Here is a 22,582-nt window from a genome sequence, read left to right as displayed (position 1 = left end):
CTGGGCTAGGAACTCAAGTCGGGTCCTTACAAATGTAATTAGATAAACTTTTTTATTAAATTTTTTTTGACTAAAATAAAAAAGAAAATTACTTTCAAGTTTTTCTTTGTACTCCTTTAGGTCTCGGACGTACAAATCAGCAGCCTCATAATTATAGGGATCTTCCACATTTGGTTGGAGCAAAATCTGAGGGATTAAGAACTCAAAAACATGTTCCAGTTCTACAACTCACACGCCAAACAAAGTTAAATTTAAAAAATAAAATCGCTTTTAAAGAAAACAAAGTTAAATGAAAACTTCTAAAAATTATGAAATCATCTATACCCATATATATTAACAAAGTCTGAATTCCAATTTTCAATTTCCAACTGATCCACACACATGAACCCAGAACTAAAATGATGAAAGTAAAGCTCATTAGTCATTAGTAAAAAAACGTTAACTTTATTTAAAATAAAATTCTTACTCAATGTCAATATTTGGGTGAAAATTTTTGTCTACAAAGTTGATGACTGGTGGTTTGTTTGGATATCCTTCTTCGAGGTCCACACGGATTTTCCAAACAAATCCTTGGTAAAGACCTAAAGGAAGTAAATAAGAAAATGAAGTAAAAATTATCATTTATATATTTTTTAAATCCAAAATTTTAATTTATATGATGACACAACAATTTATGGAAATAAAAATAAAAATTGAATTTAATGTCTTTGGGACCCTTAAACTCAATGATGAATTCTGTGACTTTGTCACCAACGAACTGTAAATTATATCCTTTTTATAATCTGTAAAAATATTTTTAAGCAACAGCGTGTAAGACCATTTTAATTAGCAAGGTTGTTGTTATGAACATCATATAACATGTAAAATAAATAAATTATTATGAATTAACACACAATTTCACGCCACATCTTTCTCGACGATCCATAAGAGCAATTGCCAAATGGTCTCACAAGAACAAATTTAGTTCCTATCCGCCAAAAAAAAAAAAAGGTTGAAACGATCGATTTCCTTAGTGAACATTATTGTTCTCTATCAATGATTATGTTAGGTTCTAAAGATTTAGGATTAAATGTTTAGATTCCTATTTTGTTTATGTTGGCAAATCGAGAACAAAAACTGACTAGATTAGGTGTTAGACTTTACTCAAGGTGGTACAAATCAAGTTTTAAGGACATTCAAGCTGTAGAAAGAAGAGTTCAAGTTCAGTGAAGCTCGACCGATCGAAAATTGCAATTAATTAGTTTCTGCAGAATTTAAATCAGGCTCAAGCCCATTAAAATATTGTTTAGGATTTTAGTCCAACACTCCTAAGTATAAAAGCAAAACCCTAATTACATTTTGAAGACTCTTAGAAGACTTGTGAGTTACTCCTGTGAGATCTGAGAGGTTCTTTAACCTTCTAACTCTACAAGTGTAAACTGGAATAAGATCTATAATCAAGTGCTGGTGGAATCTAGTTGCTGCTACAAGATCAACAACTGGTGATCTAAACCTTTGAGTGGGATCTTAAAGTCATGAGCGTGGGAACTTGTGTATTGCAAATTCAAGAGAGAAGAGTCCGTGGAGTCGAAGTTTACACTTGGTCGTGTCAGTAAGTTCTACTAGTGGTAGCAATAGATTTAGGGTTAAATCTTTTGTAAAATTCAATTCTTTATAGTGGATTGTTTACATTAAGGATAGCTAGATCAAATTTTCCCTAGATTTTTGCCTTAAGACTGTTCATTTCATTGGTTTTCCTGAATGATCATATCTATGTGTTATTTTCTTTTCCGTTGTGCATGATATGATTTATTACTGTTTTACCTAGATCTCATTACTAACCTAAGTGAATACTTGGCTAATATATTAGGTCAAACAATCTATTTTAAGGGGTCTAAACAAATAAACAGATTATGTAAAGGCAAACTTGGGTTAAATAATAATATATTATACCTTTTGTTAGTTGGCACATTTGTGGATTTTTTTTTTCATAATGTACCTTGTCATGCTGTTATAATGTTTTGCATATATCAAGTTCACATTTTCATAATGTAATTTTTTTTAGTTGGTTGGTTCATCTGTAGTAGTATTTTATTCACGTCCTATACATTGTCATTTTTTATTTTGGTCTTAGTAAAAATAATATACATTGCCACTTTTATAATATCATTTCATAAGAAATTTGACAAAACTTAGGAATAATATCTTAGAATCTCCAATTAAATTTAAACACCTAACTACATAGAATACTAAAACACAAAAAAATAATATTATCATTTATAAAGACTAAAGATAAAGATAATTATTCAATAAAATTATGTATTGAGTTTAATTAAAAAACTTAATATACTGCACCAACTACTTGTAAAAAAAAAAAAAAAAGTAGCATTAACTACATTTTACTCATAAAAAAAAAAAACTATATATATATATATATGTTTTTTCTTTTGCGATTCATAATATTTTTACAACATTTTTACAACGACTTCTATTTTAAGTGGTAAATTGTTAATAGTTATAATTTGAACTTACTATTAACATTACCTTTTTACCTACCAATAGCAACTAAAAATAAAATAACAACCTACCACTTAGAATTTATTATGAAAATTTTGTAGACAACATTTATTTTCTTTGCATTCAAAAAAAATTTATTTTCTTTTGTAAGGTATGTACTATTAGGCAACTAATATTCTCTTGTAATGTGTGTGTGTGTGTGTTTTTTTTTTTTTTTTTTTAGAGAGAGTTTCAACATATGACTTGATAATAGTTTTTATCCTTAGACCAAGATACCAATTGGTTTTTGGTATAGGTAGGGATTCAACCTATGAATTAAAATGGTTTTAGGCCCAAAATTGGTGTTCTATTATAACATATATGGTATTTCTTTTTGGGTATGGGTGTATCCGTGTATCTACTAACGGGGATGGCCAGGTAGGTACCAGCATTTGGATTGTCCAAGCCACTATTCTTGTTGTTGGTTTTGGCAGCCCGATCATCAGACCTCCAAAACTAGCAAATTTAATAACTGAAGGCTCATTTGGTAATCGTGTTTAAGTATTGTTGTTAAGTTTTTAGTAATGTAGAAATATATATTTGAGTATTATAGAAATACATGTCCAAATTGTTATTATTATTTAAATATTAAAAATTGTTGTTTATAAGCAGGGACCAAACCGTCACCAAAAAAAAAAAAAAAAAATCTTTGGTGTAAAGTATTTTACGTTGCTGTCGTGCGCCTCCACCCAATCCTGTTGGCTGCGCCTCAAACAGCAATAATATTCGGCAAATTGATCCACGTCTATGGGCTTCTCGTTTTGACTTTTCCAATTCTTAGGCAATAAGGATAGGAATTAGGAACAACTCGTAGGAATAATGCCGTACGTAACTCCTATACTACTACAATAATAATCAACGTTGACCACCATTTCCTAACAAATCATAGTTTGCCACGTCACGTCGCGATAAGAAGAAGAAGAAGAAGAAGAGAAGTGTCGGTCGTACACGATTTCATCAAACGCGTTAAATATCTGTAATTGCCTGCGATTTGTGAATCTCTCTTCGGAATATAATATAATATAATAAATAAAATAAAGTAAAGTAAAAAAAAGAAGAAAGAAAAACGAGAGCCTCTTTTTTTTTTTCCCCTATTTAAAGCCTATACACAAACACCGATAGATACACAAATCGAATCAAAGCTTAAAAAAAAAAAAAAAAGAATATTAACAAGAGTGTTTGGTTGTTTGTTTATCGAAAGAGAAAAATGGCAGCACTACCTGGAGGAGTGTCAGATGTTAAGGGACATGAGAACAGCTTGCAGATCGACGACCTCGCTCGTTTTGCTGTCGACGACCACAACAAGAAAGAGGTACTCTTATCTATATCACTTTTAAATGTTTTAACGTTGTTATGATCTTTCATATTACGCTTTTTTTTTCTTGTTTTGCAATTTATACCGAAAATAAACAAACATGGGGAATTTTATTCTAGATCGTCTGTCGTTTATTGGTGATTTTTTTTTTTTTTTTTTACAATTGTTTGTGAAATTTCCAATTAATTCATTAGTACAAGTAATAAGAGAGGACTAATGATGAAATTAAGGAGTGAATATGATTTAAAATAGAATGGAACGGAGGAAATGAATACATGTGACCCAAAATTTTGAGATTAAGGTTGGTTATTTGGGATTTGAAAAGAAGTTAGCATATTTTACTTTTTAGTTTAATTTTACTCTTAAAGGGGGTTCCATTGTATTGTTAAGTGAGTCCTTTTGTTCAGTAAAATAAGCTGTTCTTAAATGGACGCGAAGGCATGTTATTGTTGTTTTTGTTTGTTAGTGAAATTTCCATTTGAGAATATGGGAATGAGTTAATTTTTCACGACCTTAAAAGTTATATGCATCTCAATTATGTGTGGGGGTTTAATCAGTTCAATGGGGTTTAATTCGACATTCCCACTTGCACAAAAAAGAAACTCTTTGGCCTGATGGTAAAGAGACGCCATATATATATATGTGTGTGTGTGTGTGTGTGTATGCTAATGTGCATAGATGAATGATTGGTTTTGCTGAAATTTTGGTGGGGGGATTAATATTTGTTTAAATGTTCATTTGTCTAATTATGTTATGCTGTGTGTAGAATACACTGCTGCAGTTTAAGAAGGTGGTGAATGCGAAACAGCAGGTGGTTTCTGGAATAATATACATTCTAACGTTGGAGGTGGAGGATGGCGGGAAGAAAAAAATTTATGAAGCCAAGATTTGGGAGAAGGCATGGTTGAACTTCAAGGAGGTGCAGGAATTTAAGCTCATTGGTGATGCCCCTACACACCATAGTGCTTAAGTAGGTATTCGTTTCAGAACACAGTGGTCCTGATTCAATTTGTGGTATCATTTTCTTGAGGATTTATAATGCTATAAATATACACAAAAAAGAAAGAAATTAGAAAGAAAAAAAAAAAAAGGAATTGGGATTATGTGAAAAGTTAAGTTGTGTTTTTGTTGCATCACGTTTCATTCATGCAGAATTGAATTGGGGTTTGAATACTGTTGAGAAGGAATTGTTATTTGAATGACTGCCCTCTATGGACCCACCATTAGTTTCCTACCAAATTTGAGGAGCTTTGAGACCATAGCATCTTATAGACGCTTACATTCATTTATCTTTTTGTTTTTGGATAAGTATTACATTCATTTATCTATCAATGGCATATACTAACAACCCTCTTATATAGTGTTTTAGTGGAACCCCAAACTCTGTATAGAGCGTTGGAATTGATGATTATAATAATATATGTATTAACTGAAAACATGAATTACCTTTGATAAAATTTAGGACATGATCGACTCTATAATTGGATTAAATAGCAGCCCCCATTGGTCGTACTCTGAGTCTCTGGCCATTTCGAATGCTTGTTAGAATATGCTTTTGCTGGTAACTGGCATTAGAGTTTACTTTAGTTACTTGTTCAGTTTCAAGTAAAATGGTATCACTGCTCTGTATTGGCATTGCTCTTTTCTCATTTTCGTAGGTAAGAAACATACTCCCAAAAAAGGTGGGCAACGTGCTCATCAATTTTGATTGTATCATTGTGTGTTGTGTGTTGTGTGGTGCAGAGATGCACATTGCTTCAATATCATAGTTAGCAGTTAGCACCCCCTCCCGTATTATTCCTTATAACTATTGTCATTTAAACTCTTTCCTCACAGCTATATATTGTCATTTCAGATTTATTTAGCTTTGTAAATTAAAATATAGTTCTTTTAAGATTAATCTATATAGCAACAATGGTGTACTTATTGATCTGTCGGTACTTCTGTACAAACTTATTATGTTAATATCTCGGATTAAGTAGTATATGGTTCTGGTGTAGCTCAATCTATCTCACTAATAATACTTTCGTTGTATATTCAGGTGACTGAAGATTGGATGGATCTTGCAATGCTCCAAGTTAAGAAGTATATTAAAACATCGAAGGCGTGTTTTTATTGAAATAAAATGTAAATTAATCTGAATTGGTTTCTCAGCCTTCTATTATAACTCAGGAGCTGGTGTATTCATCTTTCATTGTGACAATATAGCTATGAATTTTAAAATGTTTACTTTCATATTATCAAATGCCTTATAGCTCAATTGATACTTTTTGATATTTCCAACAAACGCCTATGATTCAAATCCCTCTTCCCCTATTGTTATAACTTATGTTATTGCGTATTGAACAATTAATTCCTTTGTTTTTGGAATCATTTTTTCACAAGAGGTAATTAAATAAAAGAAATTATAGAATGGATTGTTACTTATGCCTAGATATTGGATAAATGGATATTGATAAGACCTTTTCAATTGCAGCCAATAAATTATTACAAATAATTCCAACAACTTCAGGAGAAAAAGAGATAACTTATTGCTTTCAATCTTCGGAGAAAGATACATTATTTGGGATAGAAAGAAAGAAAGAAAAAAAACTGAATTATTAAAAAGAAGCTTATTTATGTATTCAAAGCGTTCTTCTACATTTGATATCTTAAACATGCCTGCTTCCACCATGATTTCTGGTCATTCACGCGAGTGATGTTTAATGCACTTGAAATCTTTGTAGAGCACTTTTAAAAAACAGTAACACTTAGAAATATTTGCAGAGCAATTGGAATCTTTAAAGAGCACTTAAGAACAATATAATTTGAAATAGAAAATACTACTAGGCGTGGTAGTCTCAACACAAATTGTAAAATGTTTACAAATAAATATACTAGATACTCTTAAAAAAAAAAAAAAAAAAATTTAAAGTAGGCTTTCCTGAAATGTTTACAAATATTTAACCCAAAAAAAAAATCAAATAAACAAGGTGGAGTACATTACGGTCCTTAGGAGACTTAAAATTCACAAGATGATCATGGGACCTAGCTGGTCAAGCTTCTTCTTTGGAGACATCTGCAGAAGATGGCTTCCACTTTCTTCGAGCTAATGTCGATATATGACCAACTCTTTCTGCTGCAAAACCATAGATACTTTGAACAATTTTTTTGACTACTTCAATTGCCAAGACACAATAAGCGAAAATGCCCACAGTTATCAAGTATACAATAAGCAAGGAGAGACCATTTTGCAACATGGTGACTGATAGTGTTATATAAGTTATCATCATGGAGATTAGGGCAATTGGTAGTAAGACTTTCACATAAGTTTTGTTTCCATAAAAGAATATGAGGAAGACAGAGGAAAAGAACCCAGCAGTGTTAAAAGACATGAATAGGTAATATGTTGCAGATGGACATGTATTTGTTGCGCTATTTGAACGATGGAAGATGCATTTGGGGTCTAGTTTTTTGTCATCCCTCCAAATAGTTTGAGGAGGGGACAGTCCTGCTTCATAAGTCACTGTTGCAATCAAACTGGCCACAACTAGTACCATTTCCTGTACACTCTCCCAAATGGTATTGGAACTATCTTCTGCAGATTGATCTGACTGTTGCGGTTGTGTCAAGTCAAATTTACCAGCTTGAGTAGTAGCTTGAGGCAAGATATCAGTCTCAACTGTAGATTGCTCCCCTGGTAGAATCTCTATGAATTTCTTGTCTAGCTTGCTTTGAGTTCTTAGTAAGTCTAATACCTGCCAAATAATGTTTGTCAAGAAAATCATATAATCTTTAATAAAAATGTTGAAGTTACTACTAGTTTATTACAAAAGACTTACAAACTAACATTAAATAAATTTCTTAATTACTTTTTGCTGTATGTATGGTAAAATTTATAATATCTCTAATATCATCATTTTTAATGGCACCTCAGCATTTAATAAGCTATGTCTATGCTAGATATTGAAACACAAACCTCCTTAAGGTGAAAATTAGTTGACCATGAAGAGGCATGGTTGAACTCAGCACTCAGCAGGGTATTTTAGTTAAAAGCAGGGAAAGAGAAGCAAGAAGAAAAAAGATAGAAGAGTGGCAAAAATGGTAAGAGTCAAATTTTGTAAATACACATAACCACTAGGTTGTAAAATGTACAAGACATGCATTTCACTAGAATTGCTTCATAATCATATATTAGCTGGCCGTGCAGCAAATACAAGGCATGTCAGTTTCAAGCTCCAAATTATTTGGCAGACAAGAAAATTTATGGCCAAACTAGTCCAACAATTTCATGTGACATGATCCATATTGCATGTTAATAATGCAGCTATCATATTCCTTTATCTTATTGTTTACTATTGCATTATACTATTGCTTAAGCTATGATTAAGCTATCATATCCCTATACACTAGCAGGAGTTATCCTCCATCAGAAGGATAATTAGAAGTTTCAATTCTAATATGGTTAATTTAGATAACATTTTTCTCAAAAACTAATTAAAGGTATTAAAATCAATAATAATACTTTGGAAACAGTTTGAAAGAAACCAAAAATTGAAGGATAATTCGTGTTGTAAAATAGATTAATATCATTATCATTATAATAATGAGACAGGCTGAGTCCTGATCGAGTTTGTTCAATTATCAATGCTTGAGCCTAACCTACTTTTCATTTAATATCAGGGAAAACTATTTCATGAGCTAACTAATATGTATATGTTGAGGGCCAAACTCACTCCACACACAAAAAATTAAAAAAATTAAATAGAAAAAGGAGAAGAAAAAGAAGAAAGAAAGAAAGAAAGACCACCGTCTATCGTTTAAATCCAAAAAAGAAAAAAGAAAAAACAAAGGGAAATAGAAAAAGAAGAAGAAGAAAAAAGAAAGACCACCCCCAAAATGTCTAGATAGCTATGTGAAGCCCACCAAGTAAACTTAGGAAGTTTCGTGACTTTAGTCTTTATTAAATTTACTTAATTTGTTACTTTTTTTTTTTTTTTTTTTTTTTTTTTTTTTTCAGAATGATATTTTTTTTTTTACTTTATACCATAAAACAAAGATACATGTTTGTATTTTTAGTATTCTCAAAACTGCATGCTATTCATATTTGAAATGACTTCTTTTTTGGAACAAAGGTTATTCAGGAAAGAAATAGAGTATTAAATCACAACTAATTAATTTGCCTAAAGGAATGGAACTGTACACTATCATTAATTAGGATATCATAATCATGTTTATCACAAATAAAGTTTTCCAGATTTCATCTTATATTTTTGTGCATCTTTACTTGCTCGATCAATGCCTTTGAAACCTATTCACAAAGAATTGAAGATAGTAACGCTCCAATTTATCAAATAAATAAATGAGCTTTTTCTTTCATTCTTTTCTTTTCTTTACTTATTATGCTAAAAGGCATGAATTATAATTATGGGGTCCTCATATATAATTACTTTTCTGATGTGACAAGATAATGAGAGAAGCTATCAATATCAATATGCTAACTCTAGAGTCATCGATGTATGATCATCTATTTAAGATGATGTGGTGAGACATTAATGGTGATTATCAATAAGTAGTAATACTGCAACAGATCATGTTGGACACAGCTGGAGACTGGAAGCCCAAAAGTAAAGAGGTCCTTTGGTTGGTTGCTCAGGCATTGACGCATAGTTGAGTCTTTGCTTAATTTGTTAGTTGAGGCTTTTGGTAGTTAGTGTTAGTTGAAGACTTGGAAGTTCTAGTAAATGAGAGAGTGTGACTTCTAAGGTAAAAAATGATTGAGATGAGGGACTTCTTTTAAAAGCTGAATGTTATAGTGAAACACCATTATATGGCCATCCTTTGATGTTTTGAACTAAACCCTTTCATATTAGTGTTTAAATTAGTAGAAATCATCAAGGAATGTAAGAATTTTGCCGACTTAAGATTGCTGAATCTCACAGCTGATGTATATTAAGTAACTTGAGTTAAATAAATCAATTTTTTCTCATGGTAAAAAAAAAAAAAGGTTTTAGAAACCTTTAAACTATTCCTTTAAGATATTGCAGAGATACACTAATGAAACGCAGTATTAAATAAGGTGCCACTTTGTAAACCATAAAACTAATTAAATAAAATTTTAACTGCGAATTAAAAAGGATTATGTCTTCCTAGAAAGGAGGAGAGAATCGAACTAATGTGATTCCCGACAAATCGTTGGTAGAAGACAACGCTAGTTCTAATAAACTAATGCACATGAAGCTAACATGGTCATGGAGTAATCATTAACTTACTTGGAGTTGGTTGTTAGCCACAGCCAGCTGCAAGATGGTGTTGGCTTCTTTGTCCTTGGCGTTTAAAATCTCGTCATCATCATTGTCAAGCTTTTCAACCAAAGCCTTAAGCGCCTCAAATTGGTTGTTCTTCACAGCCAGGTGAAGAGCTGTCTCGCCTCGAGAGGTGACACACCTAATAGCATGTGGACAGTGAGACAGCAACTCTTCAATGACAAAAACTCTTCCTCTAATGGCTGCAAAATGGAGAGGAGTTCGACCACCTTTGTCCTTGACAAGGCTAAGATCAGGGCTGAGTTTCAACAATTCTCTCACTATCTCAACTTGACCAGAGGCTGCAGCTATGTGCAAGGGGCTAAAACCATCTTGGTTCAGCTCACTAGCAAATGAAGGCTTTTGACTTAAAATTTCTTTTACAAACTCGGTTTTTCCGGCTAGTGTGGCAATATGCAAAGGAGTCTCTGCAAAGGGTGCTAGAGAAACTTTTTCAAGGATTAGTGGATCTTCTTCTAGTAATGCTTTGAGGGTGATGACATCTCCTAGTTGAGCAGCCATGGACAGTCGTGGATCCATAGGAGAATGAAATGAATAAATGATAAAACTTTGATTATGTGTTTGTGGAGCTTGTTTTATGAAGTGGGAGACTATTTGACATGGGTTTTATGTAAAAGGAGATGTGGCTCCCATTTTCTATACTAGTTTCAAAAGGAAAACGACCTTGGATGAACCATTAATTCCAAAGATTATTGCGTACGATTGAAATATTTACTGATATTTTGAATTACCAAAATGGATAAAATCTACACTTCTTTTTTATACATTTTATCAGAAATTTAGAGAGGGATTTTCAAACTTAACAGTGGTTATTCTTGGGATGAAATGTGGAGATATTTTCTTATACATGTACATAACTTGAACTTATTGATACTGTTCTGTGGGGTGCCTGAGGACTGAGAAGAACAAGGAGTGGGACATCCTTCACCAAGCCATTTGTAAAGTGCCTCAGATCTGAGATGGTGATCTGCCTGAGAAGAGGATGGGAAAGGTGCATGATGTCTTATGAGCACCCGAGGAGGAGAGGTAACACGAAGAAAATGGGCAAATGCCCCTTTCAAAAAAAAAAAAATCCAGCATTTTGCCCATTTTTCTAAATTAATTAGGGAAATGTCCCTCTTTTAAAACTCGATTTTCTTAAAATCGAGTTATAAAAAAAAAAAAAAAATTATGGAGACTTATAGTAGCGTTTTAAGAAGCCTATAGTGATGTTTTAAGGACTTATAGTGATGTTTTGTAACTCGATTTCCATGAAGTTGAGTTATATGCAATTTTTTTTTCTTTTTTTTTACCTATAACTCGAGTTCAAGGAGATTGAGTTTCAAAACGCCACTATATGTCCTTAAAACGTCACTATAGGCTCCTTAAAAACGTCACTATAGGCTCCTTAAAAACGTCACTATAGGGCTTAATTCGATTTTGAGAAAATTGAGTTTCAAAAGAGGAGAATTTTCCTAATTAGTTTGGGAAATGAGACAAAATGCTGGATTGTTTTTTTAAAAAAAGGCAAAGGCCAATTTTTTCTGAGGTAACACTCTAAAGGAGGAATAGTGTGGTGGTAGGAAGCTCTCTAAAAGGGTATATCTACCATCCCCGCATTGAATGCTTTGTAGTAAACTTATCAGCTGCATTGATGAAGAAGTGACCCCTGAACAGAGTCTTTACAGCTAACAACCCCTTCTACCACCTTTAGCAGAGCCTTGATAGGACAAGTATCAAAGGAAGAGTTTTGGGATGTACACGTGAAAGGCGAGGATGCAAAGAAAGAAGATATATAAGAAGAAAGAAGTTCTACAATGAGGGGACTTTTGGGAGAGAAATAGAAAGAGAAACAAAAAAGCGAACAATGTACTACTTGACAAAATCAAAGTAAAACATATATAAGAACTTATCTTCGGGAGTGACCGAGGAGCACTTTTCTTCATCAATTGCTTGATTCATATTCTTCCTTGTCTGTGAACCACATCATTAGCTCTAAGCTTGGGTAATCATTCCAATGTAATTGCCTTCTCATCTCTACACTAAAACAATTCTATTGTTTGGGCTTGGGTTGAAGTGCAAGGTAACCACATCATTAGCTCTAAGCTTGGGTAATCATTCTATTGTAATTGCCTTCCCATCTCTACACTAAAACAATTCTATTGTCTGGGCTTGGGTTGAAGTGCAAGGCACTACCAATTTAAGTAGACTTGGGCTTCCAAATCTAGTACTTACAGATACTACTATTTATAATTTTGAAAAAGAATAAAATAATACATATATAGGGTCGGAATACAAATTCTTTAACAACAAATTCTTAAAGAGGGAAATCGTATGTGTGAGACAGAGATAAAATTTAGCTTAAAAAAAAAAACTAATTTTGTTGATTTTTTTTTTAATTTAATATATATGATGAGACTGAATTTTTGTCAAACAGATATTGCAGGCTGATATGCAGTTTTTACTTATGACAAGAAAGGAATGGGAATCTAACCGAATTCTAGCCCCCAATGTTGGAATTGGAGAAATAATACAGCCTCACATTGACAAGGATCTCTCATAGCCGATGTGGCCATCTTTATCCTTTTATTATCTCTCTTTTTTAAAAAAATTAAATAAAATTTAAATGAATCATGAACTATACGCAACTAACTATAGCTGCTCCCAGGAAGCAAAGTTCAAACCACCAGCATGATTCTTTCCGGCCAAATGGGACTATGGGACCATTAGGTTTGATTTGTAGTAAGCAGTCTAAGCAGATTGGCATCCAATCATCAACCACCAATCAGGGACCCTATGCTAATGCACAAAACACACCGGGGTCATGACTTCATTGTATACATATATAGGATAGATCCCACATATTACACATGAAATGTGAGCCCATTATCGGTTTCTCACAGTCAGTCAATCCTGCAACTGTAGGCAATTTGTTGGTCGTGGGTAATTCTGGTGCAAAACATTAACAAAACTGGCATTACACATCTTAGCTTCCCTCTTTTTATATACATATTATCTCATGATTTATATGGATAAATTAAAATTAATTCACTACTTTTTTCGCCAAGCAACTTGTGAGAGTTACCTGTAGATCAAACACTGAAGCCATTCGAAGATCTAATTCTACACATGAGAGAAACAATACAAAATATTTTCGGGTACAACACGGGGATGATTGCACCAAAATTTAAGATTTCAATATGCTGAAGGAAGAAAATAAGTTTGAAACTGTCAGTTAATGGTACAGAAGCCACGAACATCTAAAACCTAAAGAACTACAGTTACAGCCTTGCCTAGAATGGTATTTGCAGTTTTCATCTTCCTTTTCTATTCCTAACCATCTATCACAATAATATTAGCCTAACACATCTACTTGTATATCAGAAAATAAGAACTACCAACCTATGTGAGATAAGTTAAGACAAGCACCAGAAATGCATGGTCATTCAACCTTCTTCATCATAATCTTCCTCATCCTCATCCTCATCTATCCTTCTACTTAAGTTGGCAAGTTGTACGAGATCAATGGCGATATTTTTCATTTCAGATTCAGACCAGTCAGGGTATTCCTCGGGCTTTATTTCTGGAATGGGCTCTGCAGATGAACTAGCAGGGACAGCAGCTGTAGTTGTTGAGTCCCCATTCTCATCTAAGTCCATATTCAAGTCAAAGTTTCTAATGGGTGCTTCTTCACTTTTGACAGCCAGAATATTTTCCTTCCATTCTTTGGTTTCTGCCCCATTATCATCAAGCCTCTCAAGACTTTGATTGAGTTTTTCATCATGCTCAGAATCATCTGGATCATCTTCAAACTTCTCATATTGTGCAGTCGTCTCTCTCTCAACTGTTTGACTACCTCGCCCACGACCTCTACCTCTACCTCTGCCCCTACCCCTTCCTCTGCCACTGCTGCTATTGTGGACTGCATCATGCTGGAACACAGAGGAAAAAATCATCAAGCAAAATCATTCTGTTAAGACAGATTATATGTTGGCTTAAAAGATGCATCCCAAGTTCTATAAATGCCTGTCCTATTATAATGTCATACAATTTTACAAACCAAGTTTCAGTAATACTCATCTGACTCTATTTTCTGTTTTCCAATTTGGAATTTCCGAGATACAAATTTCCCAGTAATTGAAGTTCAGAAAACCCAGGAAGATGAGCATATAATTTCTACATCTCAGTTAAATATCCAAATTGAAGCATGTTCAAACACATTAATGAAAAAATCAAAAAAAATAATTCTTAGAACAAAGAGAGAATAAGATACTGAACACCCACTAAGAGTGAAAGACTTCCATAAAAACGATTTGATAATAATGTGAATCTGAGTGCAGTACATGTCTTACCATTTTATGCCTCTTAGACTCATCATCACTATCATTTTCAACGTTATAGGTAATTTTCCTGATAAATCAGAGTATTAACATAGTATATTAGCCATAAAATAACTAAACTTTCTTCATCAGCTATTTACAAGAGAACACATCACATTTTTCCAAACCTTCTTTTGGCAACAGAACGATCTTCACCAGCAGCTTCTGAACCGCCTAAATCAGGAACCTTGCTGACGATATCTTTCAGAAAATCAAAAACGTTAAAGGCCTGGACACACTGTTTTCTGTACATACAAGGATAAAATTTTAAGCATCTTAGATTTACATCTTGAAAACAAAGCACAAAAAGAATAATTTTTCTCGTAGCAAGAATGAACCCTATTGTCTAATGTGTGCCGAAGTCCCTGTGCCTGCGTGCATGAGAAGGGGAGAGAGAGAGAGAGAGAGAGAGAGAGAGAGGAGACATAGATATCACTATTTTCTTCCCATGTACTTTAAGCCAGTGCAAACGCCAAATTGCCAAATATCTTAGAAACTACACCTAAAACAAATGCTACAGAAGGAGCCACTGTCTTTAATCTTAATAACTGATCCTTAAAGCATATAGGCATGGTGTTTGATAGAAAAGAGTCGGTACAGGGTTGATTCTCACTGAACTATAAAAGTAATTGCCCATCCTCAAAGAAGATATTTACAACCTAAAAGTTAATAAATGAAATTTTCACTTACAAATGCAAAGAATTCAGGGTCTTTGCTCCTCTCTTCAAAGTAATCTCATATGTCTGAGCACATAGATCTTGCAGAAAGAGTTCCAAAGCTTTAGCTGCACATTACATTGGCAACAGGCGAAAAGTATCATAAATAATAAAGAAACTGCAATGTTAATTTTTTTTTTTTTAATAATTGTTACAACAAGTGGGGGAGGGGAGATTCAAAACCCTAGTTCTCATAAAGAAGACCAAGCAATGCCACTCATAGACTAAATTATAACCAAAAAAAGAGAAGGAAAAATGTTGAAGGTGAAACAAAATCTGTGAACTACTAAACAAAGAATCATTAAAAATAGAACTAGAAGTATGTATGTGTGTGTGTATATATATATAAAGTTATAAACAAGCAGTAGCTAAGGTTTTAAAAGTTACTTACAAACTAGAAGAGGCACAGCCATGGCAATCTTCCCAATATCCTCATCTGCTTGCATAATCTTCTTAATCCGAGCCTGTGGAACAACTATACCAAATCAGATAACATGATCCCATTTTTAAACCCACTGCATTGAATGAATGTCAATATAGGCTACTATATAGAAAGAACGAATATTTAATTTGTGAAGCAACACCACATAGAATCATAGATGCTATAATCACACTTCTAGACTAAAAAAGAGAAAATACATTTTTGTTATTTAAAAAAAAAAGTAAAAGCAATCATTAGTGTGAAGAATTTCTGGACCCAGTCCAGGGAAACCTATCAGAAACATGGCATAAGCAAACCTAAAAAGTAAATATTCACCAAAAAAACCTAGAATAATTTAGCTAAAAAAAGAAGATCAAATAGAAAGAAAGAGTATTGAAAGTGAGTGCCATGCAAGTATAATCCAGTTGAGGTTCCCTAAATAAGATTTGGATCTTGCGCATATAGAGAAAATATGGTGCTAAGCAAAATTCTATGTCATATATAATACATTCAAATTGACATGAAGTTTGCCAAAGTTTTCTCCTTTAAGTCTGTTTACTAATCATATAGCTTTAACTAATGAAATTCATTTATCTTGGATCAAGTATTCATAAAAGAGAACTGTTCTTAGAAAACCTATCACACTAAAAGAAAATTTATGGAACTGCTACAACACTAGTGGTTATCCACAAAACCCAGTATTATAATGAAAGAGAAAATTATAAATTTTTTCCATTAAAAAAAAAAAAAAATCTAAATGAGGATGTTACACCAAATTAGTGGTAATACAACACAAGATATGATATGGAAACAATACATTTTATGCATAATAGAAGTGGAACAAGCTGGGACAAGATGAGATAAAGACCACAAATGCAACAGTACAGAGGAGCAACACACTGCAAGTAGAAGCTAAGAAGTAAATAAGAGCAAGGCCTAAAAAGGCATGAACAATATCATATCAAAGGACCAAAAAGGATATCCTCTACATAGAGCAAAATGCAAATGAGTCGTGAAGCTGACATCACATTGTCAGGATTAAGAATGATTTGCTTACGAAAAAATACATAATTATGTGGGTGGTTCACTTCAATTTCCAAACTAGAGAAGGGGATTTTCCTACAAAAAAAGTGCTTTGCTTTGGAGGGATGACTTGTGTGCTTCCTTTGAGCTCCATATACAGGATCATCTCTTACGCAACTGCTATACATATTTAGGATAACAAAAGTATTTTAGGCTGTGTTTGGTTGCCGTAAAACGTTTTCCGGAAAATATGTATTTTCCGGAAATGCTAATTTCTGGAAAAGGAAAATATTTCTGTGTGTTTGGTTGCATTTCAAAATATTTTCCGGAAAATATTTTCTAGTGTTTGGAAAAGAAGAAAGGAAATCACAAATCCAGACACAAGCCACAACCCAGAAAACAAAAATCCAGAAAACGTCATCGCGTTCATAAATCCAGAAAACGTCATCCCGATCGCGTTCGCGAGATCGCGATCTCGCCAGCGCGATCTCGCGAAGGCGAGATCGCGAACAACGTCGCGATCTCGCGACGGCGCGATCTCGCGTTCGCGAGATCGCGGTCGACGCTTCGCGAGATCGCGCCGTTGATCGCGATCTCGATCCGGCGCGATCGACGGCGCGATCTCGCGAAGCGTCGATCGCCGTCGTCGGACTGGTCAATCGCCGTCGTCGCGAAGCATGTTACATTAAGCGTCGATCTCCTCTCGCGCGCGCGCGCGCTCTCTCTCTCTCTCTCTCTCTCTCTCTTTTTCCGGAAATCCTTTGAAGTGAAAATGAAGGCAGAAATTCATTTCCGTGGTCAAGGGTGAAAATTTCGGTCAACAGGAAATCAATTTCCGGAAAATGATATTTTCCGTGACAGCCAAACGCAGTGATTTTCCGGAAATTGATTTCTGGAATTGGTTTGAAGCCGATTCAAACGCACCCTTATTCTCAAACTGATTCTGCAGCTTTCTCCCAGTTGCAACATAATAAAAATTCTTTAGCTTATGCATAACATTAACATAGAGAAAGAAGTGGACTATACCACTTATCACTGAAGGCCTCTATAGGATAAACTGCAAATGAGGGACCCCATTCGTAGGGCAAAAAAATCCACAGAGAATAGATTTAGACCTAATTTGCCTAATGTATGGTGAAAGTACTGAACTAAAAGTTCAATTGTAGGATTTCTTAGATTCCAAATAGAAGATTATAGACCAATTGTTTAAAAATTCCTATCAAGTGACATCTCTATTAATTTAACTTGATGCAAATAAAAAGAACCAATTCAATGCTTATTACTAATATTTCTCATGTCGGCAGGGCATTAAGACCTAACAAGCTGTAAAGGGTCACTCAAAGCCAATCATGGACAAATGTCACGCTTGAAAGCTAATAGTCTAGCATATCTATCTAGATTCAAGTCAAATAGATAGCATTCTCTTATTCACAGAGGAAAAGATGGAATAAAGATAATTTAGAAAATGATTATGATGAGCTTAAACAAGCAGCTAGATCAAACAAGTGTGGAAGAACTAGATTCCTAGAAATAAAATTGCAAACACAATTCACATGCCATTGTTTCATGTATATGGATTTTTAATTTAAAATATATATATATATATATATCTCAAAGCATTCCATATGCACAATAAAATGGCACCATGGTAGTCACAAAGTCTACTCTATGTCAACAGACTTCAAGAAAACAAGGAGAGGTGAAATGTTAGAAGATAAATAAAAAGAGAATCATGGATGAAACTGTCACATCTCCAAGGCCCCATTTTTTAGTAACAGAGAACCTTCAGAAATGCCCACCACTGTCTACCAAAAACAGATCACAGAGTTCCATGCACCAAACTCAACAGTAAGGCCATGAATGTTAATTGGAGGAAACAAATTTTCTACACATATATTACTGGTTAATAATTTAAACCATAGCAATGTACAATACCATCTCAATTCAAACAACATTCAGGATTTTTGAGAAACATCACCTTAAGACAACAACTTAACATATCAAATGATTTTTTGTTCATAAGAGTTACTTTTCTTTCCTTTTTCTTTTTTCTTTTTTTAATAATTCAATAGTTATAACAATGGAGAAGAGGGGATTTGAACCCTGGCTCTCCTTATTAAGTAGAGCAGGCAATGCCACTGAACTTCATGGCTCTTGACTTTATTCTTTAGAGTTTCACATGCACCCAACAGGTCTTGAACCCAAAACCTCACCCTCCACCCCATTATCAACCCTAAATCTTTCCCATTTCTTACATCTTCCTCATCTTTCACCTTCTCTCTTCTCTCGCTGTTGGGGGAGTACTCATCCTCAAATATTCCTCCCCTCTAGTGCCTCTTTCTTCCCTCACAGGCCTTTATTGATCAATCAGCGACCCTAGTGAAAAGCCACCTTGGGCAGCATGGGTGCCATCATGGCGCTTTCTTTGAGGCTTTAAGCTTGTCGATTCTCTATCCTGTGGTGCCACTTGATTTCTTTCCTTCACTGCCAGTGGTAATTGGTTGGTCCTTGGAGTTTGTTGATTCATCATTTGTTAACGCCAACCAATTTCTTTCAGTCCTAGTCAGTGGCCATGAAAATCAAGGTAGTTTCTTTTGTTCTTCAATTTCCTCCTAAACCGTAAAGTTTGCTAATTTTTGGTTGGATTCCTTGTTGGGTTATGGGTTGCTGTAAACACTCTGGCAGTGGATTGGTTGTGGTGGGTTTGTAATATTTCTAGAGAGAAACCTATCAAAAAAAATATATGTATATATTTCAGGAGAGAGAGACAATTGCAAAGAGATGTTGGCTGAAAAAAGAAGAAAATAAAAATCAATTGTTAAAGCTACAAAGCCTTGCCTGATGGAGTGAGATACTGTAAATTTCATATTTTTTGGCTATGATGTGTTGATCCTGATGCAAGGGAATTTGGAGTGAGTTTATCTAATTTTTAGCTAAAGAAAGCGTAATAAAGTGCCTGATGCCAATGCTCTAATTAGACAACAGCTAGTGTACATCATAAATAAAAGTCCTTTTGCATGAGTTGCAAAGCAAACTTAATATGATTAAAGAACTTCCAATGGTTCCTCTGAATCAATTCACAAGGAAAACCAAACAGGCCTTTGGAATAGTGCCATTTACTTCCATCCTATGAGCAAGGAAGGGAAAAAAGAAGATTGTCACTATGCAGATGGCTTGCCCTCTCTCTCTGTCTCTCTCAGCTACAATAAAAAGGTCACACTTAGTGCACAAAATTCCCACTTCTGTGGGGTTTGGGAGAGATGAACGGTAGGCAACCTTAACCCCATCTTTTTAGAGAGACTGATTCCCAAACTCAAACCTACAACATGTCACTTTGGATGGAAGGGACTTGTCATTGCACCAAAACCCGATATATAAATTTAAATAGTTGAGGGCTCAAAAAACCATAACTACCATACTGTAACTAAAGTGCTGTGAAACATAGCTATCTTTCCCACTACAAAACAGAAACTCCTTTGCTTCCACCCCAGACTCTCTATTATGTGTCCATTATCTTAGAAGCCAAGAACACAAAAAACCTCCTAGTAAACTATACTAAACAACAAATTCAAGTATTGAACACAACCTGGCTGATCCAATAACAATAACATTGCAAGGTTTAAAAATTATCAGAATCAGATTAACTATTTCATACATGACACATATAAAACAAACAGTCTAAAACTCACACAACCCAAGTGAGCAAAAAGAAGAAAAAAGAAAAACCCCATGTCCATGAAAACAAAAGTAAGCGGATATATTGAAGTAAAACAAGCAAAGAAACAAACCAACACATACACACACACAAACAGAAAATAAAGAAAAAGAAAGAAAGACTTACGGCTGGAAAACGAGTATCAAGTTTCTTCCTCATGTTGTCAAAACTTGGAACCCTAACAGAGAGAGAGAGAAGAATAAACCCAGAATCTCTCTACATCTCTCTGTGTCTGTGTCTCTCTGTTTCCTCTGGTTTTGTTTGTACAGTCACAAATAGAAACAGTTTAAAAAAAAGAAGAAAAAAACAAAGCAGAGACAAAGACCAAAACGGTCCAACACTTAAAAGGCACGACGAAGAAGACGAAATTTTTTTGTATTTTTGTAGAGATTGGCTTTGGCCTTTTCCAAACTGCTGTTTTCCGACAAAAGGGGGCCACGAAACTCTCAAATATTAGTCACATGTAGGAACTCTATGAGAAGACCCTACACTATCTATCCCTACTTCTTCTTTTTCTTTTTCTTTTTAAATTTTTTTTTTTTGGAATGTTCTCAAAATCATTGTTTTTAGGTCAAAGTTTATATCCTTGCACTAGATTTTCGCAATGGTGACATATGTCATTACACTGAATCTAAACCAAGTTGTTTATTATACTTAAACCAAGTTATGTATTATACTTAATACTATTAAATGATTTAGATTGTCCTTAATTAGTAAAATCTAATTCATGAGATTTCTAATAAGATGGGTGATCCTCCTACCAATTATTTTTTTATAATAAATCATTCACCTAATTTTCTAGATAAATCCTCTAGTTGACATGGTAGTTGACTAGTAGGCTTCTTTTTTTGTTAACTCTGAAGGGTGTTGTTTATATTATCAAAATCAATTGTTGTTACTTGTTGTATGAGATGCTAAAGCGAGAAACTTTATTCTTTATTTTTACATTTGGTATGTGAAAAACCCATTAAACAAATGAAGATAATGCAGTTTATTGATCAATTAATTTCTATCTAATTGAGTTCGTATTTTCAAAATTAACATTCAAGAGTCATGCCATTTTATAATGTTTTATAGTTATAAACTTATTTATAAATAATTCTATATACTTTATATCTTTAGAATATATTTAATTATCATTTTTATTTTCTATTGAAGAAGATTTTATCAATTATGTTGATGAATTTATTTTATTTTATTTTATATATAATATAGATATAGTTAATAATGACGGAACTATAGACTATCCTAGCCTAACATATGGAGACATGATATCTTCAATTAATAAAACAGGTCTATGGCTTTGTAATGACTTAAGACTAAAAAACCAGATAGAAACAGAAAAAAGATTTGCTAAAAAAGAGCTAGGAACTTTTTGATCTATTGATTGCTCCTTCTAGAAAAAGAAAAAAAGAAAAGAAAGATGGCAGAAGTGATAGATATAAGAACAATAATAGATATTATAAAGTTAAGTCTAAAGACAAGAAAGAAGAATCCAAGATAGCAAGGAAACTAATGGTTAGTAATAGTTCCGCCAGTAATCATTAATTGCTTAGAAAGAGAATAAATACATTTATCTGTTCATCATCTGTTTACTTGTTCACACTTAGGCTAGGCACACACTAATTTGAAACATGGACTATGATGATATAGATTATGATGAAGGTTATAGCATGAAAGATATAGATTATGATGAAGGTTATAGCATGAAAGATATAGATTATAATTGGTCAAATAGTGATATGGATTATGAAACAGATTCTGATTTTGACAGTAAAATTGATGATTATAATTATAATAGTAACACAAATAATTGGAGTACTTTAACAGGAGATAAAATCAACCGACAGACTAATAAACATAATGATAGTTTTTTAGATAGAATTAATAGAAAATTAGAATCTTTAGAAAAAATTGACAGATCCACCATACATACTAAAGTTGAAAAGAAAAATGATAGTTTTTTGGACCTTTATGAAAGAATGAAAGTTTTAAATTCACCTTTGAAAAAAGAAAGCAAATTTGAACCCCATCATTGATCATCTTTTACAGAAACTATGACAGATAATTGGTATATAAATAGTAATTCAAAAGAAGTTGTAGATAAGAATTTACAGACATTAAAAGCAACTGACATATTAGTTGACGAAGAAATTGGCCCAATTAAGGAAAAAGTAACACGTGTAGAGGATAA

At 33.5% G+C, this 22,582-nt stretch overlaps 3 protein-coding genes across 6 annotated transcripts; 1 reads left to right on the top strand and 2 right to left on the bottom strand.

Annotated features, from left to right (window-relative positions):
* The first annotated feature begins 3,607 nt into the window (after positions 1 to 3,607).
* On the top strand, positions 3,608 to 6,095 carry LOC126723416 (cysteine proteinase inhibitor-like). 2 transcript variants are annotated; one of them, XM_050426808.1, is made up of 3 exons: positions 3,608 to 3,847; positions 4,617 to 4,820; positions 5,892 to 6,095. In XM_050426808.1, the coding sequence occupies exons 1-2, from the start codon at positions 3,743 to 3,745 to the stop codon at positions 4,818 to 4,820; spliced, it is 309 nt and encodes a 102-aa protein (XP_050282765.1). In that variant the 5' UTR covers positions 3,608 to 3,742; the 3' UTR covers positions 5,892 to 6,095. The 2 variants fall into 2 exon arrangements, with proteins under 2 accessions (XP_050282765.1, XP_050282772.1); XM_050426815.1 differs by having other exon boundaries at positions 4,617 to 4,824.
* Positions 6,096 to 6,636: 541 nt separating this feature from the next.
* LOC126723384 (ankyrin repeat-containing protein BDA1-like) lies at positions 6,637 to 10,908 on the bottom strand. The gene is made up of 2 exons (XM_050426774.1): positions 10,102 to 10,908; positions 6,637 to 7,587 (listed from the first exon to the last, which is right to left on the bottom strand). The coding sequence occupies exons 1-2, from the start codon at positions 10,672 to 10,674 to the stop codon at positions 6,886 to 6,888; spliced, it is 1,275 nt and encodes a 424-aa protein (XP_050282731.1). The 5' UTR covers positions 10,675 to 10,908; the 3' UTR covers positions 6,637 to 6,885.
* A 2,401-nt stretch (positions 10,909 to 13,309) lies between these two features.
* On the bottom strand, positions 13,310 to 20,901 carry LOC126723391 (uncharacterized). Of its 3 annotated transcripts, XM_050426792.1 has the most exons (7): positions 20,515 to 20,899; positions 16,708 to 16,850; positions 15,621 to 15,693; positions 15,204 to 15,297; positions 14,642 to 14,758; positions 14,487 to 14,544; positions 13,310 to 14,066 (listed from the first exon to the last, which is right to left on the bottom strand). In XM_050426792.1, the coding sequence occupies exons 2-7, from the start codon at positions 16,717 to 16,719 to the stop codon at positions 13,581 to 13,583; spliced, it is 840 nt and encodes a 279-aa protein (XP_050282749.1). In that variant the 5' UTR covers positions 16,720 to 16,850; positions 20,515 to 20,899; the 3' UTR covers positions 13,310 to 13,580. The 3 variants fall into 3 exon arrangements, with proteins under 3 accessions (XP_050282749.1, XP_050282756.1, XP_050282744.1); XM_050426799.1 differs by lacking the exon at positions 16,708 to 16,850 and having other exon boundaries at positions 14,642 to 14,704; positions 20,515 to 20,901; XM_050426787.1 differs by lacking the exon at positions 16,708 to 16,850 and having other exon boundaries at positions 20,515 to 20,896.
* Positions 20,902 to 22,582: the final 1,681 nt, after the last annotated feature.

Source organism: Quercus robur, chromosome 1 (assembly GCF_932294415.1).
Source record: "Quercus robur chromosome 1, dhQueRobu3.1, whole genome shotgun sequence".
Taxonomy (NCBI): Eukaryota; Viridiplantae; Streptophyta; class Magnoliopsida; order Fagales; family Fagaceae; genus Quercus; species Quercus robur.
The sequence above is the reverse complement of the archived record's forward strand: the minus strand, read 5'-3'. Positions and strand labels throughout refer to the sequence as shown.